The sequence below is a fragment of the Periplaneta americana genome, chromosome 7 (genome assembly GCF_040183065.1).
Source record: "Periplaneta americana isolate PAMFEO1 chromosome 7, P.americana_PAMFEO1_priV1, whole genome shotgun sequence".
In the NCBI taxonomy this organism is placed as follows: Eukaryota; Metazoa; Arthropoda; class Insecta; order Blattodea; family Blattidae; genus Periplaneta; species Periplaneta americana.
In genome coordinates this window covers 154,183,468-154,203,593 of record NC_091123.1, presented here as the reverse complement: position 1 = coordinate 154,203,593, position 20,126 = coordinate 154,183,468, and the positions used below count along the sequence as shown (strand labels likewise).

The 20,126-nt window shown below is 35.9% G+C and overlaps 1 protein-coding gene across 1 annotated transcript in view; it reads right to left on the bottom strand.

The window, feature by feature from the left end:
- Nucleotides 1-20,126, bottom strand: part of LOC138703625 (factor associated with metabolism and energy) — an 87,423-nt gene that overhangs the window by 12,557 nt on the left and 54,740 nt on the right. Inside the window, exon 3 of the mRNA XM_069831669.1 lies at nt 4,184-4,432. Coding sequence (XP_069687770.1) covers nt 4,184-4,391 — 208 coding nt within the window. The 5' untranslated portion in view covers nt 4,392-4,432. The remainder of the gene's footprint in view (nt 1-4,183; nt 4,433-20,126) is intronic.

Sequence of the window (20,126 nt, the reverse complement as noted above, 5' to 3'; positions counted from 1 at the left end):
GCTTTTGGTATTCTGTAGGGTCGCATACGTCGTAGATAATTCATCTAGTAGTCTGATATTGCAGAATGGTTCGACTGAAAGTTATGCCATTGTATCGTAGAGCAAGTGGACAGCTCCAAATACTCGGGGTGTACTTTAAAAAGTAACACGAGCTGCTGTTAGGAAATTAAAAGGAGGATAGCAATGGCAAAGGAAGCTTTTAACAGAAAAAGGAGCATTTTCTGCGGATCTCAGGAAAAAGAACTAAGGAAGAAACTAGTGACGTGCTTTGTGTGGAATGTGGCATTTGTATGGGTGCAGAAACATGGACATTATGACGAAGTGAAGAGAAACACCTAGAAGCACGCTGCACATTCAACCTCAAACTTGACATTTAAATCCAAGCACAGGGAAATTAAATAATTTAAATACGAGTCCATTGGGTTAAGAATAATATAATAAGGAAGTAGAAGATAATGCCGTAAAGCGACTTTGCAAGCTGTTTTGAAAAGCTGAAATGACCTGAGAATTGTGTGTGGGGTCCCAAGGGGAGTACTTTGAAAGGGAATAGGGCGTCATTGTCTTTGATAGACTATATATTTTTTAAATATTAAATGGCTAGATGCTGTATTATTCTCTGGACTGACTTCACATAATTATAGAGTAACATTCAGCAAAGGAATTGGACATTGTAATGTTCAGTGTTTATAATGGATGTCACTTATCAGTGTAAAAGGTAAAAAAGGTAAAGGTATCCCCGTAACATGCCATGAAGGCACTTGGGGGGCATGGAGGTAGAGCCCCATGCTTTCCATGACCTCGGCACTAGAATGAGGTGGTGTGGTCGGCACCACGCTCTGGCCGCCTTTTACCCCCGGGAAAGACCCGGTACTCAATTTTATAGGAGGCTGAGTGAATCTTGGGGCCGTTCTGAAAGTTTGGCAACGAGAAAAAATCCTGTCACCACCTGGGATCGAACCCCGGACCTTCCAGTCCGTAGCCAGCTGCTCTACCAACTGAGCTACCCGGCACTTATCAGTGTAAAGAAACAAAACAAAAATTACCATTTACTGTTTGCAGATGATCAAGTTATGGTACTGTAACTGAAACAGAATATAATTTATAGGTGCTTCATTATCAAGTCCTTATAATTTAAAAATTTCTGTAAATAAACTAAAACACAATCTTTACTAGCAAAACACATTAAGAGCAAAGTTTTGTTTCTTTTCTTTATTTTACGAAACATGCTTTTGGAACAGGTCAGAATAGCCCTTGAATATCAGGAATGCAAAGACCCTACAGCCTGTGCAAGGAAAGCTCAGAAATTTTAAATATCTTGCTTACATTTTAAATGCAAATGATTATCAAAATATAGTTCTAAACATTTAGAAATTCCAACAACTACAGTACCTATATGATACAATCAAAATAATTTCATTTAGCTCTAACAATTATTTCAAAATTGTGTAATGTAATTATGGTTTCCGTTCTTTTATATGAAAGCTGGATAAGAAATTATAAATACAATAATAGAAATGTGATTATATCTAATCTACATACTGCGTTTCAGAAGATATACAGGGTTAGTTAAAAGTCCCGCACCACCTAAATAACTTTTGAAGCATATGGTTCAGTGACATGAAACTTGGTATGTGAGGATAACCATATACTAAGAACTGTGATATTACCGAGTTTTTCTACTTCCGGTGTAACCGGAAGTAACTCCAAATCTCTTATTTTAATATATTATTTTATTTTTGAATAGTATTCATTAAGAGCTTTTCAAAAATTACCCACACTTGATACTTCTGTACAAATTCAGTGTTACTAAGCCAAGGGAACAGAAAAGTGTATCGAATATTAAAATAATAAAAGCACCACCTAAATAACTTTTGAAGTATACGGTTCAGTGATATGAAACTTGGTATGTGAGGATAACCATATGCTAAGAACTAAATAATGGTATTACCGAGTTTTTTCTACTTCCGGTTTAACCAGAAGTAACTCCAACTCTCTTATTTTAAATGGAACACCCAATATAGCCTATATTTTTATTTTTGAATAGTGCTCATTAAGAGCTTTTCAAAAAGTACCCACACTCGATACTTCTGTACAAATTCAGTGTTGCTAAGTCAAGAAAACAGAAAAGTGTATCGAATATTAAAATAATAAAATACTCCTTCCTTAACAAAAACAAAACAAAGCTAGCTCACCTTCTAAATTATGTGTTCAAATTGGTAGCCCTCAGCTGCTTTACAATGTGTCACTCGATCATAGAAATCATTTAAGCAATGATTTAACCAGGCTTTAGGAATATCTTGCACCACTTCCATTTTTATTTAGCAACACTGAATTTGTACAGAAGTATCAAGTGTGGGTAATTTTTGAAAAGCTTTTAATGAGCTTTATTAAATATATATATATACTGGGTGTTCCATTTAAAATAAGAGAGTTGGAGTTACTTCCGGTTAAACCGGAAGTAGAAAAAACTCGGTAATACCATTATCGAGTTCTTAGTATATGGTTATCCCCATATACCAAGTTTCATGTCAATGAACCACATGCTTCAAAATTTATTTAGGTGGTGCGGGACTTTTAACTAACCCTGTATTATAAAATACATTGTTAGAAGAATTAGGACTTTTGCAGCCTGACAGAAGAAGTTGTATAACAACAATTAAAATGGGAAATGGGCTACAATGCAGATAATGTACGGTAATCAGAAAGGACACAGACAACCTAAACAATTCTATAAAAATAAATACCGAAATAAAAAACTAAGAGAGAATGCCCACGCAAATCGTGTACAGGTCAATTCTCCTTCCAGAGGAAACAATTTAATTGTGGTGATGGTGGTTGTGGAACAGATGGAATGGCAATAGTGGGGGAAAATTATAATAGAGTGATTATCTTTCAAGCAGGCACGGCTCCTTAAGGTTGTAGCAAGTTTGCGCTACATCTAAAAACATTTACGGATATTTTGGTTTAAAATACAAGTTAAATTATTGTGGTCTAAGTACACGATTGGTATGGCAGCTGTAGTAGGTTTCTCATCCAACTATAATCGTTTGTAGGAGCCTCATCGTTTACTTGCCAAAGTAAACGACCGTATTTCTTATGGAGACTGGCTTGATCTTGGGTATCTCTTCGGGGCGAGGTGATGAGAGAGGTGTTGTCCAGTGTTGATTTTAAGTTGTTGGTAAACGAACAGATAGGTAAACGAGCTTTGAAAATGGAAGCAGATGGCAGTAGCTCACAGAGCTACTGAGCTACTGATGAGTGACAATGAATGAGTCGGAGACAGAATATGCCCGCCCTGCGACTGCAGTTCGCCGCGATTTTTTTTTTTTTTAAGGGTAGAGGGTGAGCTTGTATTTTATTGGTGTTTTTGCCTTCCGTTTCACTGCAGTTACTTGAGTCGAGTTGGTTGAGAGCATGTGGTGGCGCGTAAGAAGCTGTTTTAATAAATTGTGTTGTTTGTGTTATTCTACTATATTAAATAGACCCTAGTTAAGATGAATACAATTCAACCTTTAATAGAACATCCATTTTCATTGCGCAGCTTAAAAGAGAAGTGTGAGATTAAGCGTCTTGGTAGGTCGACTCCGAACCTTGAAATTTCGCAGTGCGTGAAACCAAAACCAGGTCGTTTAACAGAAAATTCAATTCTGACGCGTACTAGAAGTTTCAGTGCTTATGTGGCTGTGAAATAAGAAAATCTTTGTCCTGTTTCCTTGTTTTTGTTCGGAGGAGAGTAGAAAAACATCTTTCAGCCTCTGAAGTCGTCATAGGGATTGTTAGTAAAATTTCTAGTAATTTTGTACACTCGCCGAAAGTTGAACATAAATTGTTATCTCTGAAAAATTTCATTAGAGACACACAGCCTGAAATATTTCTGAACTCGTCAGTGCCATAAATAACTGAAAGTTCAGTGCCAATATTGCTTTCATTTATGAACGGAAACGCTCTAATGATACTACGAATATACTCTTCTGGGAAAACATTGTGGAAATAAATAGATGAGTTTTTGCAAACTTTTACAAATGTAGCATGGTAGGCCTAATATTTTGTAGTAAGAAAGTAAACGAACAAAATTTTGAAGCAGCAGCCGCCACTGCTTTCAAGTAATTAATAATAATAATAATAATAATAATAATAATAATAATAATAATAATAATAATAATATGAATGTCATATAACTAACGAATTGACTCTTTGTTCCCGCTGTTTTGTTTGGAAGAATTTAAATTCTCTTCTTTGAGTTGTTCCGCTGGAGGATCTTCTCCTTCAAGGGCAGGCACCTCCGAAGAGCGCCGTGCAATGCCATTGCCTGTCTCATCGTCACCAACAGAATCTCCTACAGGCACCACTGCCGTCCGTTTTGACGACCCACAACCCATATTTTCACTCATCCGGCTTCACTGCACGGGTCCTTCCAAGTTAACTTCTGTGCCTGTAAATTAAGGACAAAATGTAAACACATAAGACGGTAATATCACAGTCTAGTATATACAGTCACGAAGCTCAATACGTAGCATCCATAGATAGTTGCTAACCACTAGGATCGCTACTATCGCCTCATCACAGACAATGCAAAATAGTACCGGCACAGTCTATTGTTCCTAGTAGCCTCAACAACTCAAGCTTCGTAATTGTATATACTAAACTGTGCTAATATGTTAAATATGTTATTCGACTGCAGTGATGGCAACATGGCAGCTGTAAATGAAGAAAGTGACAATCTGATAGGACATCCATCAACTATATCCTTGCAGAGATCTTCAATATTGCTTCTTTCTTAACGAATTGAACTGCAACTACTTTTTGAACCACTTTTGTAAAGAAAACACTTCGACTTTCAACGATATGTATCCTTATATGGGGTAATTCGTAAGTTTCTCTGGGGTTTCGGAAGTCAATAGCAAAAACGCTTATAGAGATAGATAGAAAAACTTTCAAATTTACATTTGTAATTGGCACCATAGAATACTTGTATATTTAGTCGCTAGGGGGCAGTCATAACGAAAACATGGCGTTCACTGATGAAAAGAAAGCTTTCTGTTACTTAGAAGCCGCTAAATGTGAGTCAGTTGTGACGCATAACCGAGATTTCGTACGAAATATCAAGCAGAAGCACTTGCAGACAAAGCAAGTTCCAAGAGGCTGATTGCCTGTGTTCTGCTAAATGAACAGTTCACCGAGAATGTTGGTTGAGAAAATCCAGCTTGTGCGAGAAACATTTTGCCAAGCGCAGAAAACATAGGCTATCACTTTAGGGGCATCACGGACGTTTTCCACCGTTACACGAGGATTTTTCGTGCCCCAAATGCGTACGCTGTGACAGTTCACCTTGCCAGATAGCTATTCGAAATGTGACCTCGTCACTAAAAATCATTTTCTCAGCAAATCAGTCTTCATCTAGCTGCTCTTGGAGATCTACACAGCACTGGAAACGAAGATTGTGATCCTGAGGACATAGCGTCTGCATCAGCTGCAACTTACATGGTTTCACCAGCGAATAGGGATTATAAAGAATGGACACTTCGCGTCGGTACCTTTGATGTAGCCAGACTGATTTCAATGACCTTCAAGCCAGCTAAAGCGTGAGATTCTGCTTTCTCCCTAGAGTTGGCGCTGACATCACACCAGCTAGCAGTCGACACAGCGGAAATATAACAGATATAATTAATACATCTAGGTACATTATGTATTCAAAATAAATTGGATCCATAAAATAATAAATCCGTCATTAACTGTAATGTCTAGACTTTAGAGTTCCTTTATAATGAGAGTTGAGACGTTGACCCCAACTACAATTAAAATATGTAATGATTTGATAGCGCTGAAAATGGAAAAACAAAACTCTTACGAGAAGTAAAACCATATATCTATATTATATTATATACAAATATTAAACGAATTCGATACTTAATTTTATAATGTATTATATTATTTTATAATATAATTTATGATATCTGGAATATAAAATATTATTATTACAACTGGTTTGTCACTGAGAATAAGGAAAAGCTGTTAACTTGAATTTATTTGAAGCAAAGCGTTACTGAATTATGCAATAAGGCAGGCGATGTTTGGATCCTGTGTCTCAACTCTATTCTCAATTATTATCGTAGCGTATGCTCGATTACACTAACCTCTAGCGCTTGAAAGTGGAACTATACGCTGGCGCACAGAGAAACAAAACACAGGAAAATTCGCTCAGTGTCCATTCTTTATAATCTCTATTCGCTGGTTTCACGTGAAGGCGTTTGCGTAGAATACGTCAGAAAGCTGGTTGCAACATCTGCAGTAACTAGGTTGCGTGTCGAGTTCATTATTGCGGAAGTAGTTTCTTTTATGAATAGTGACTGAACTGCGATTGAAATTATTACTAAAATGAATGGCGATTCTACTTCATCAGAGGAACTACATGTGCTCTATGTGCTTAGTCTTATCACAGTCTAGTATATACAGTCACGAAGCTTGAGTTGTGAGGTTGCTAGGAACAATAGACTGTGCCGGTACTATTTCGCATTGTAATAAGGCGATATTAGCGATCCTAGTGGTTAGCAACTATCTATGGATGCATATTTACTACGTACCGTAAAATGGGGTGAATAGGATCAGTGGGGGGGAATAGGATCAAAACTTTATTCTTGGTTATAAAGTTTGTTATAAACTGTACTTGAGCAGGATCACAGTCATTATAATGATTTATTTTAGCTGGCAGAGTTAAGACCGTAAGGCCTTCTCTTCCACTCAACCAGCAAAAAGAGTATATACATATGCATGAACTTACAAAGAATTCAACAATTTGCCATTGGTCATTGGTTACTATTATTGTTCTAGTAAGCAATGACTGTCTTTCCGCTCAATTGCAGTTTATAACAAACTTTATAACCAAGAATAAAGTTTTGATCCTATTCCCCCCTACTGATCCTATTCACCCCATTTTACGGTATTGAGCTTCGTGACTGCATATACTATACTAAAAGCCAGGTTATGAACCGACGAAACAGGAAGTAGTTGGATGGGCGAGAGGAAAGTGCGGGTTAGAGGGGTAGCCTGTGCAGTGATGACACGTTGAGTGTGTGGGATGGAGGGGAGAACGAGAACGGAGTTTTTCATTGGACCTCGCGTGAAAATGTCGTCTGCTAACGAAAATCTGGCAACGGAATCACGGAGACAGTGTAGCCAGTTCATTTGCAGTACCACGTGCATTACGAGTCGCATTTCGTACCAGCGTCATTAGCTCGTGCTTTCTTAAAAACAGTAATTTTAATTACTAATATTGTGGATAGTGTTATCGAGAACTATATACAGTAGTTATTTTAAACATATCGGTGACAAACGCTGAACACGCTTTGAATCTCGCGCCACTATGTGGCAACAGAGCTCAGAAAGAGACCAACAGAACGTTGCTTCCGGTTTAGTCGGTTCATAACCTGGCTTTTAGTATAGACTGTGGTCTTATTGCCAGTACAAGGAAGAGGAGAAACCTAAACGAAAAGTTATGGTTCATGAAATAAATCAAAAGAGATACTTTTTGGTGAATTCCTTCACCTATATCCAGATTGGCGAAAATACAACATTAAATTTTTCGAACATTTCCGCTGTTGTGTCTGTGAGAGGTAACCATTCCAGGTCAATTCGTTCACAGCACAATGTCCAATATACAGAAAGTCCACTACGAAAATATCCACAATTAAAATGTTCAATTAAATAAGGCCATTGTGGACTCCCCTCTCTCCCGACCTGACATCCCTCGATTTTTTCGCATGGGGATTTATCAAGCGCGAAGTTTACAAAACCAGGGTACCTAATATCCTAGATCATATATGTAACAGATAACTCCTCGCTATGTTAAAATCGGCAGCATTTTGAAGAGAACAACCGCCAGGATCGCCACCCGTCCGCCGTAAACAAACACGAGATGGCAGCACAGTCGCTAATGCAATTCAAATAGGTATTATGACGTGACTCCTTATGTAATAACTAGATGGCAGCGTAGTAAACCTGATAAAAGTTGTTAACCTCAAAGCCTATAACCCCGACATATCTGTTACATATATGATCTAGGCTAATATCAATGAGCTACAGCGACAAATAAGAGAGGCATGCCTGCCGATAACATCTGCTATGTTACGACGTGTGTTCCGTGCTACCATAAGGTGATGGGAGCGGTGTGTTAAGAAGGAAGGAGGACATTGCGAACTCCACTAGCCTGGGTTCTTATTAGATCCTACTCTATCCAAATATTATGTTCATTAAATGCCACACTACAGCTGGATTAAGACACAGTAGGAATTATGGACCAAGACTATACAATTCAGTAAAAGGTAAAAAGGTAAAGGTATCCCCGTAACATGCCATGAAGGCACTTGGGGGGCATGAAGGTAGAGCCCCATGCTTTCCATGACCTCGGCACTAGAATGAGGTAGTGTGGTCGGCACCACGCTCTGACCGCCTTTTACCCCCGGGAAAGACCCGGTACTCAATTTTTTAGGAGGCTGAGTGAACCTCGGAGCCGTTCTTAAAGTTTGGCAACGAGAAAAAAATCCTGTCACCACCTGGGATCGAACCCCGGACCTTCCAGCCTGTAGCCAGCTGCTCTAATAATCCAGAAGTTTAAAAATAAAGTGAAAATGTTTGTATGATATTTGATAAATTTTATTAATTATTATTATTATTATTATTATTATTATTATTATTATTATTATTATTATTATTATTTTAAGTGTTACTAGCATTATATGGTACTAATTTTTATTGTATTTATCTGATGCATGTAACCTTATAAGATAAAACATTGTAATAAATATAAATAGATCATTTTCTTAATTAATAACAGTGTATATCTCCAATAAATGATTTCTTAGCATCGCCACACATACACTTGATTGTACTTGTCATTATCTCTTGTCACTAGAAGTTCTTAAAATTTATATTTTTCCCGCCATTGATAAAATATTTTGATATGATACCTCTTGCACAAAAGGAGAGATCTATAACTGAAACTAGATTAATATATTTCAGTATTATTTGAATTTATCCTGGTAATAATGAACAGTTTGACTCGTAGACAGTTTGTTTTTGCAGCATTAACTTCCCATGATCGTACGAGAAGATTCGAAGAGAACGGCAGTTACGTAGATTTTCAGCTCCCCCCTACTACCATTAATGCACAACACAATGTCAATACGGCGGTTGCTGTCGTCTGCGATACAACGAATTTTTCTGTTGATTTTCGAGTTCGTCATTTTTTTCCGGTTATTATATGCTTATTTAAGTTGTGTTAACTCTCGCTAGTAGTTTTATATTTTATTTTATCCGTCTTAGTATTTATTTCATTATTGTAGGCCTAAATATTTTTGTTTTATCACGAATATCATCATCATCATCATCATCATCATCATCATCATCATCATCATCATCATCATCATCATCATCATCATCATCATCATCATCATTATTGATCTCTGTAAAATTTATGTAGACTACTGGACTGTACCCGAGCACGAGCATATGCTCATTTCGGGTATCTATTCATATGTATTCATTTCAAATGTAAATTGTAAATAAATTTGAAGTAAAATAAAAAACTGTACCACTGTAGGTCAGTATCATGAAAATATATAGGGACTTTATGGGCACTCTGTAAAGTTAACTTGTTTTTTATTCCTTAACCTACTTCTACATCAAAGGTCGGTACAGTGCTGGCCTTCTGTGCCCGAGACTGCGGGTTCTATCCCGGCCCATGTCGATGACATGCCTAAATGCGACAGTTTCGTGCCAGTAGATTTACTGGCATGTAAAAGAACTCCTTCGGGACAAAATTCCGGCACACCGGCGACGCTGATATAACATCTGCAGTTGCGAGCGTCGTTAAATAAAACATAATTTACAATTTTCTACATAAAACCCCTTCTGTCCAACACGGATCCACATACATAAAGCCTCACGAGTGTATCACCGTCACACCGTACCCAAATTCTTATTTAACAATCGTAATGTTGGACGTTCTAATAGTTTTTCTTCCTGTTGACATTTTTTCGGTTACTATTTTAATCAATCTAGTTATATTACCGGTTGTTCTGTATGGTTGTGAAACTTGGACTCTCACTCTGAGAGAGGAACATAGGTTAAGGGTGTTTGAGAATAAGATGCTTAGGAAAATATTTGGGGCTAAGAGGGATGAAGTTACAGGAGAATGGAGAAAGTTACACAACACAGAACTGCACGTATTGTATTCTTCACCTGACATAATTAGGAACATTAAATCCAGACGTTTGTGATGGGCAGGGCATGTAGCACGTATGGGCGAATCCAGAAATGCATATAGAGTGTTAGATGGGAGACCGGAGGGAAAAAGACCTTTAGGGAGGCCGAGACGTAGATGGGAGGATAATATTAAAATGGTTTTGAGCGAGGTGGGGTATGATGATAGAGACTGGATTAATCTTGCACAGGATGGGGACCGCTGGCGGGCTTATGTGAGGGCGGCAATGAACCTTCGGGTTCCTTAAAAGCCATTTGTAAGTAAGTAAGTAATAATATAATATAATATAATATAATATAATATAATATAATATAATATAATATAATATAATATAATATAATATATATCTTCTTCTTCATCAGGCTCTACAACTCTCAGATGAAAGTTTTGGCCTTCTCAATAACTTTCTTCCATTTCTTACGGCTTCCAACTATCTTTGTCCAGTTTCCCACCCTCATCAATTATTTCAAATCATTCAGGACATCATCCTCCCATTTATTTTTGGTCTACCCTGCTATACTTACTTACAAATGGCTTTTAAGGAACCCGAAGGTTCATTGCCGCCCTTACATAAGCCCGCCATCGGTCCCTATCCTGTGCAAGATTAATCCAGTCTCTATCATCGTATCCCACCTCCCTCAAATCCATTTTAATATTATCCTCCCATCTACGTCTCGGCCCCCCCAAAGGTCTTTTTCCCTCCGGTCTCCCAACTAACACTCTATATGCATTTCTGGATTCGTCCATACGTGCTACATGCCCTGCCCATCTCAAACGTCTGGATTTAATGTTCCTAATTATGTCAGGTGAAGAATACAATGCGTGCAGTTCTGTGTTGTGTAACTTTCTCCATTCTCCTGTAACTTCATCCCGCTTAGTCCCAAATATTTTCCTAAGCATCTTATTCTCAAACACCCTTAACCTCTGTTCCTCTCTCAGAGTGAGAGTCCAAGTTTCACAACCATACAGAACAACCGGTAATATTACTGTTTTATAAATTCTAACTATCAGGTTTTTTGACAGCAGACTAGATGATGAAAGCTTCTCAACCGAATAATAACATGCATTTCCCATATTTATTCCGCGTTTAATTTCCTCCAGAGTGTATAATATAATATAATATAATATAATATAATATAATATAATATAATATAATATAATATAATATAATGTAATAAAGTAATAGTGATAGAATGAATAAAAAGCAATTCTAGGGTGAGAACTTAATTTTGCCCCCTCCAATGTTGTCTGCCTGTCTTCGTAGCAATGTTGTTATAGTTTTGTTGAAACTAAATTTTATGTATATTTTCCTCGGTTTGCAAGAAATACTTAGGCCTACTTTTATTGACTTTTTTCCTTTATACAGTTCGTATTTTAGGAAACCAGTATTTTGTTTTTCTGTAGCGATTGGTGGCGAATCGTTTTAGTACATTACACAATGCAGCACAAGAGAAAAATGTTACAGTACATTCATTGTAATGACTTCTAGTCTCCTATTACTATTCATTATAGTTACGTATTTATAACGCATATTTTAGCATGTATACGACCTCTTCTGCTTCTGGTAACTTGCTTATTTCTTCCTTTACGGTGCGGTGTTGCAGCATACTGTACGTCATATTCTTCGAAGTTAGCAGTATGGGTACTAGATGGCGGAGCAGTGTTAATTCGCGAAGGTGGAAAATTTTGCTTGACCATTGCACTTACTGACTCAAACACAATATAAATACAATATGTAGTATAATAAGTGAATAAGAAATCAGACCTTATGAATATTGGATCTTAAATAGATTATTTTTACGCACAAATCTAGGATTTTAAAAATAAATTCATACTTCATCTGACTTAAATTCTGGTCGTTATTAGCTGTCAAAAACACTGTATTATTTATTCGCAAGCTTGTCTCATATGACAACACTGTTCTGACAAATCGTTATTGAATCTTGTTTTAACATGAACATTTATTCAAAAGAGAACAAGCTAAATAATAATAATAATAACAATAATAATAATAATAATAATAATAATAATAATAATAATAATAATAATAATAAATATGGGAAATGCGTGTTATCATTCGGTTGAGAAGCTTTTGTCATCTAGTCTTCTGTCAAAAAGTCTGAAAGTCAGAATTTATAAAAACAGTTATATTACCGGTTGTTCTGTATGGTTGTGAAACTTGGACTCTCACTTTGAGAGAGGAACAGAGATTAAGGGTGTTTGAGAATAAGTGTCTTAGGAAAATATTTGGGGCTAAGAGGGATGAAGTTACAGGAGAATGGAGAAAGTTACACAACACAGAGCTGCACGCATTGTATACTTCACCTGACATAATTAGGAACTTAAAATCCAGACGTTTGAGATGGGCAGGGCATGTAGCACGTATGGGCGATTCCAGAAATGCATATAGAATGTTAGTTGGGAGGCCGGAGGGAAAAAGACCTTTGGGGAGGCCGAGACGTAGGTGGGAAGATAATATTAAAATGTATTTGAGGGAGGTGGGATATGATGGTAGAGACTGGATTAATCTTGCTCAGGATAGGGACCAATGGCGTGCTTATGTGAGGGCGGCAATGAACCTCCGGGTTCCTTAAAAGCCAGTAAGTAAGTAAGTAAGTAAGTAAGTAAGTAAGTAAGTAAGTAAGTAAGTAAGTAATAATAATAATAATAATAATAATAATAATAATAATAATAATAATAATAATAATAATTCGAGGCACGACAGTCCACGAAGGACCATGACCGACCACCCGGCTGCTGGCCTCACGTCCATATACCGAAGCAGAAGTGGACGATCATCCAAGCAGAATGGAGGTATCGTGTGGTTAGCACGGTGATCCCCCCAGCCGTTATAGCTGGCTTTTGTAACCGGATTTCGCTACCTATCGTAGCTCTCCAAGTGCATCACGATGCTGGGTGGGCACCGGTCCCATACACTGGCCGAAATTTCATGAGAAAATTTCTTTCCCCATGAAGACTCGAACCAGCGTGCATTCCGTAACGCGAGTCCTAGGCAGGATGCCATAGACCACGACGCCACGGAGCGGGACGACAAGATTAAATGATTCAAATATTATTTCTGTTTCATCTCCCATTGTATAAATCAGGTGAAGAATTTATTTTTCATTAGGTTTCCTTCGTGGACTTCTCATATCGACATATTCACCTCTGCCATTCTTCTGCTTTAAAACTAAATTTTTCAGGAATACGACACTGTGATCCTTTCATGTTTGAACTCTCTATAGTTGTTACTTGTACATACATATTATTATAAATTTACATCTGTTACCGTTTTAACATGAATATTTATTCAAAAGGGAACAAGGTTAAAGAATTCAAATATTATTCCTGCTTCAAATCTATTGTAGGGTTTCCCATATATCCCATGAAATACGGGAATATCCCTCTTTTCGCTAGTGTTCTGTTTTCCCGAAAGAGGTCTTCGCAGCGAATAGGGATTATAAAGAATGGACACTTCGCGTCGGTACCTTTGATGTAGCCGGACTGATTTCAATGACCTTCAAGCCAGCTAGAGCGTGAGATTCTGCTTTCTCCCTAGAGTTGGCGCTGACATCACACCAGCTAGCAGTCGACACAGCGGAAATATAACACATACAATTAATACATCTAGGTACATTATGTACTCAAATAAAATAAATTGGATTCATAAAATAATAAATCCGTCATTAACTGTAATATCTAGACCCTAGAGTTCCTTTATAATGAGAGTTGAGACGTTGACCCCAACAACAATTAAAATATTTAATGATTTGATAGCACTGAAAAAAAAAACTCTTATGAGAAGTAAAACCATATCCCTATATTATATCATATACAAATATTAAACGAATTTGATACATAATTTTATAATATATTATATTATTTTATAATATAATTTATTATATCTGAAATATAAAAAAATATTATTACAACTAGTTCGTCACTTAGAAATAAAGAAAAGCTGTTAACTTGAATTTATTTTAAGCAAAGCGTTACTGGATTATGCAACAAGTTAGGCGATGTTTGAATCCTGTGTCTCAACTCTATTCTCAATTATTATCTTAGCCTATGCTCGATTACACTAACCTCTAGCGCTTGAAAGTAGAACTAAACGCTGGGGCACAGAGAAAAAAAACACAGGAAAATTCGCTCAGTGTCCATTCTTTATAATCCCCATTCGCTGGTCTTCGGGATTTATTTTTGTTATGTATTTAACAATTAGTGAATGAAAAAACAAAACAGGGAATACCAACTGCTATGTTATTGTAAATATATCAGTCTCTATCACTGTAGGTGGGTGACATTGGAATTCGCAACACTGGCAACATTGGAGGTGACATTGAATTTATACATTACATTGTTCACACTATGAAGCAAACTGCTACCAAATCAAACATTGTTGAATCTCACTTGTTTGGTCAGATGATGATTGTGAAAAATGTTCTGAATTTCAAAAAAGGTTGTGAATTGAAGGAAATTCTTAAATCTAAACATTTAGATGAAGTCTGGGTGAGTCTGTTTCGAAGTGTTCATGGAAAGCTCCCAAATTTATAATAGTTCGTTTTAATTTCTAGAAAGGTACTGTAATGCGAGTCTTTGAGAATTATCACATTAAGGGCCGATTGTATAAACCATTTAATCTTAGATCAGAGGTTAAATTGATCCTCGTTCTAGCTGAACTTGGAATTTTGTGTTGTATAAAGTCTAATCTGAGATTAATTTGTCTTAAACTAAAGTCAACTTTGACTGAAGAAATTTCTCCGATTAAGTTGGATGATCCAAGTTCAGTTATTTCTTTTCTGTTTGAAGTATACGAGTGGCAGATTGTGCAAATAGAATAACCATTATTATTAATATTAATAGATATGGCGGGTACATATATAGGCCTATATATATATATATATATATATATATATATATATATATATATATTTTCAATTTCTTGCCTTAATATACAAACATTCTTATATTTTATAAGGTTTTATCGTGTTCAGCAGTATCAAATAAGATAACCTATAATTATATTATGTTCATAACAATCATTAATTTCGGAATATGTATGATAAGAACTTTCTTGTGTTAAATATTAACGTACCTTGTTAACATGTTTCGACCTATTTTCGGTCATCTTCGGATGAAGATAAAGGTTAATTACGTATCAAAGACCATAACATGATAACAACATAACCTATAATTATGTCAATTATTATTATTATTGATATGGTAGGTAAATTAATATACAGTATATTCAATTCCACGTATTACTAATCGAAAATTGTTATTTTATAAGGCTTTATCATGTTCAGCAATATTGATTTATTGATATAGTTCACAAGTACAAAACTTAATAATATAACAAAAGATCTATAAACAAATGTAGTTCTACATACTAAATATACAATTTCCTAGACTCATTATTTTATCGTAAATCTCAATAATTTATTGGTACAAACTTGCACTTACGTCTGTTCAGCAATATAAACATAACACGATAACAATATAATCTATAATTAGGTCTAGGCCTATATTATGTTCACAACCATTATTATTAATAAATATAAGTAAATTTATAGATTTTCAATTTGATGTATTATTGAACGAAAATTGGCGTTTTATAAGGCTTTATCATGTTCAGCAATATAAACATAATACGATAACAACATAACAAGCAAGAACAAAATGGCGGCGTTGGCAAGTAGCGATTTATGTGGCCTGTCAACAGTTTGACAGACACTTATTATAGGTTAAGAGTTAATACAAGCATGTGTTTACACTTTACAGCTAAAGATTTATTTAGTATTTTATGATTTATTAATTTTTTTTACTTCATTTGTGAAGTAATCATAAGAAATATCACTTGAGATTTTTAATTTCCCTATATAAACTTGCTCGCAAACAACGTTAATCCTAAATCTGTAAAGTAGACTATAGGCTACGTACACTACGATGTTAAAACTCAGGGAAATGTTTGTTTATACATATGTAATGTAAGATCAATAAAATTAGAACTGCTACGCAAGGAACTTTTTGTATAGATTGGTAAAGCCTTGGTTTTTCTGAAGCGACACGTTGTAAATCTTTCATGTCTCCTTCTCCATTATTGAAACGCTGGAGCCATCGCTGTGCTGCTCCCTCACTAACGATACCTTCACCCCCTACTTCACATATTTTTCGAGGCGCGGCAGAAGCTTTGTAATCTTATTTCCATTAGTAGTTTGGTACTCTAATCTCAAACTTTATCAACCCCGTTTTATATTGTTTGTATTGACCATAAATTCCTAAGCTTTCATTTTATTACGTATTTAAAAAAATATATATTATTATTGGAATTAAATCTATCAAAATTTATGCTACAATCCAATGGCCATAGAGCTCAGAAAAAGTGTAATAAAATTGTACTTGCTACAATATCCTCTGAAATTTTCAACTCATTCGGATAAAGAAATGTGTCGCAAGGAGCATTTTATGCACAAAAAAACAAAAATCTGCGAAATCAAGAACTAAGAAAACAACGAAGGAAGCGCGTACTGAATTTTGTAAATTAAAATACGCATGGCATAGTTGCGCCCCGATGAAATAGGTAGAGAAAAAGACATTACGGGAACTCGAGCCTCGTAATCAACCAACATGATTGATTTCTTATTGGATTTAATATTCATTATCGATACCGTTAGAATGAACACCATGAAGTTGGCAGTACTTTATTAACTCTTTTTCTGCTGTTTATGCAGTTATTATCGATAGCCTACTGTTAAAATGAACACAATGAAGTTGACAGTACTGTACTGACTGTTTTTCTACTGTTTATGCAGTGATTACCGATAGCCTACCATTAAAATGAACACCATGAAGTTGACAGTACTTTACTGACTGTTTTTCTACTGTTTATGCAGTGATTACCGATAGCCTACCATTAAAATGAACACCATGAAGTTGCAGTACTTTATTAACTGTTTTTCTACTGTTTATGCAGTGATTACCGATAGCCTACCATTAAAATGAAGACCATGAAGTTGGCAGTACTTTATTGACTGTTTCTCTACTGTTTATGCAGTGATTATCGATAGCCTACCATTAAAATGAACACCATGAAGTTGGCAGTACTTTATTGACTGTTTCTCTACTGTTTATGCAGTGATTATCGATAGCCTACCGTTAAAATGAACACCATGAAGTTGACAGTACTTTACTGACTGTTTTTCTACTGTTTATGCAGTGATTACCGATAGCCTACCATTAAAATGAACACCATGAACTTGGCAGTACTTTATTGACTGTTTCTCTACTGTTTATGCAGTGATTATCGATAGCCTACCGTTAAAATGAACACCATGAAGTTGACAGTACTTTACTGACTGTTTTTCTACTGTTTATGCAGTGATTACCGATAGCCTACCGTTAAAATGAACACCATGAAGTTGGCAGTACTTTATTAACTCTTTTTCTGCTGTTTATGCAGTGATTATCGATAGCCTACCGTTAAAATGAACACCATGAAGTTGACAGTACTTTATTGACTGTTTCTCTACTGTTTATGCAGTGATTATCGATAGCCTACCGTTAAAATGAACACCATGAAGTTGGCAGTACTTTATTAACTCTTTTTCTGCTGTTTATGCAGTTATTATCGATAGCCTACCATTAAAATGAACACCATGAAGTTGGCAGTACTTTACTAACTCTTTTTCTGCTGTTTATGCAGTTATTATCGATAGCCTACCATTAAAATGAACACCATGAAGTTGGCAGTACTTTACTAACTCTTTTTCTGCTGTTTATGCAGTTATTATCGATAGCCTACTGTTAAAATGAACACCATGAAGTTGACAGTACTTTACTGACTGTTTTTCTACTGTTTATGCAGTGATTACCGATAGCCTACCATTAAAATGAACACCATGAAGTTGGCAGTACTTTATTGACTGTTTCTCTACTGTTTATGCAGTGATTATCGATAGCCTACCGATATCGATAGGCTCCGTTTTTTAAACCATGTGATCGAGGAATTCAGAAGCTGTAAAATAGACAATATTTATTTCATGACAATTACTTTCGTGTGTACTATGCCCATCGGGGCGCAACTATGCCATGTCCATTCTTCTACCTGATTTCTTCGGGGCGCAATTATGCCATGTCCATTCTGCTACCTGATTTCTTCGGGGCGCAACTATGCCAGGCCTAGGCCTCCGAATTGACCGCGGGGAGCAACTATGCCATACCGGTATTGGATAAGCCCTTGGTCCAGGTAACGTAAGGGTTTTCTGCGGGAGGTCCGGTTTCCCCTGTGGCATCCCAACAAATCTCCACCATCATCTTATCTCATCGTGGGTATAGCGTAGACAAACCTCCTATGGCGCACCCTGGGAAGCGACTCTGCCAGTAAATTGCTCTATACAACTGGCTTCATATGGGTGAATGACGAACAGTGAAGTGCACGCCATTAGTTTAGAAAACAAAAAACTTTGAAGATTAGATCAATTTCTTGTCACAACACACTCCAACTAAACTTTTGCTCAAAAAACCGACATTACTTATGAGACAATATCTGTAAATTGATGCCATTTTGTGATGTACTAGAAAGAATTGCACATTCTGTTAACGAAAAATATTATTATTATTATTATTATTATTATTATTATTATTATTATTGGAAATTTATCTTTCGAAGAGGTGGAGAAGTTCAAATATCTGGGAGCAACAGTAACACATATAAATGATACTCGGGAGGAAATTAAGCACAGAATAAATATGGGAAATGCCTATTATTATTCTGTTGAGAAACTTTTATCATCCAGTCTGCTGTCGAAAAATCTGAAAGTTAGAATTTATAAAACAGTTATATTACCGGTTGTTCTGTATGGAGTTTGAGAGAGGAACAGAGACTACGGGTGTTTGAGAATAAGATTCTTAGGAAAATATTTGGGGCTAAGAGGGATGAAGTTACAGGAGAATGGAGAAAGTTACACAACACAGAACTGCACGCATTGTATTCTTCACCTGACATAATTAGGAACATTAAATCCAGACGTTTGAGAGGGCAGGGCATGTAGCACATAAGAGCGAATCCAGAAATGCATATAGAGTGTTAGTTGGGAGGCCGGAGGGAAAAAGACCTATAGGGAGGCCGAGACGTAGATGGGAAGATAATATTAAAATGGATTTGAGGGAGGTGGGATATGATGACAGAGAATGGATTAATTTTGCTCAGGATAGGGAACAATGGCAGGCTTATGTGAGTGCGGCAATGAACGTCCGGGTTCCTTAAAAGTCAGTAAGTAAGTAAGTATTATTATTATTATTATTATTATTACTATTATTATTATTATTATTATTATTATTACTATTATTATTATTAGTGCAAATTCTCGAAATTTCAGTGATAGGCAGGGGCGTACGCAAGGAGGGAGTGTTAAAGGTTTGACCCCCATGCTTGAACTTAAAAAAGAAAGACATATTTAGATTTGAGTATTTTTTAATTCATAATCGTTTCCTCTTTTCTAATTTTTCACTGTCAGAGTAACAAAATCTACATCGACATAAGACATTAGTCTTCCTACCTCTCCTTCAATATAAATTCTGTGCTTGGTGCTGCGTTCGAATTATAACAAAACTATATTTATTATAAAGAGACCTACCGCACAGTACCAACCCTGTAATAAAATGAAGCCGACATAATATGAAATTTAACTTGCTGTTTATTAAAAATTTGATGGCTGTAAAAAGTTACGTTTCAAAGATTTTATAAGGATATTCATGAATAGTTCTATTAGAACAGAGTATAATATTAATAAATATATCTTATAATAATAATAATAATAATAATAATAATAATAATAATAATAATAATAATAATAATAATAATAATAAC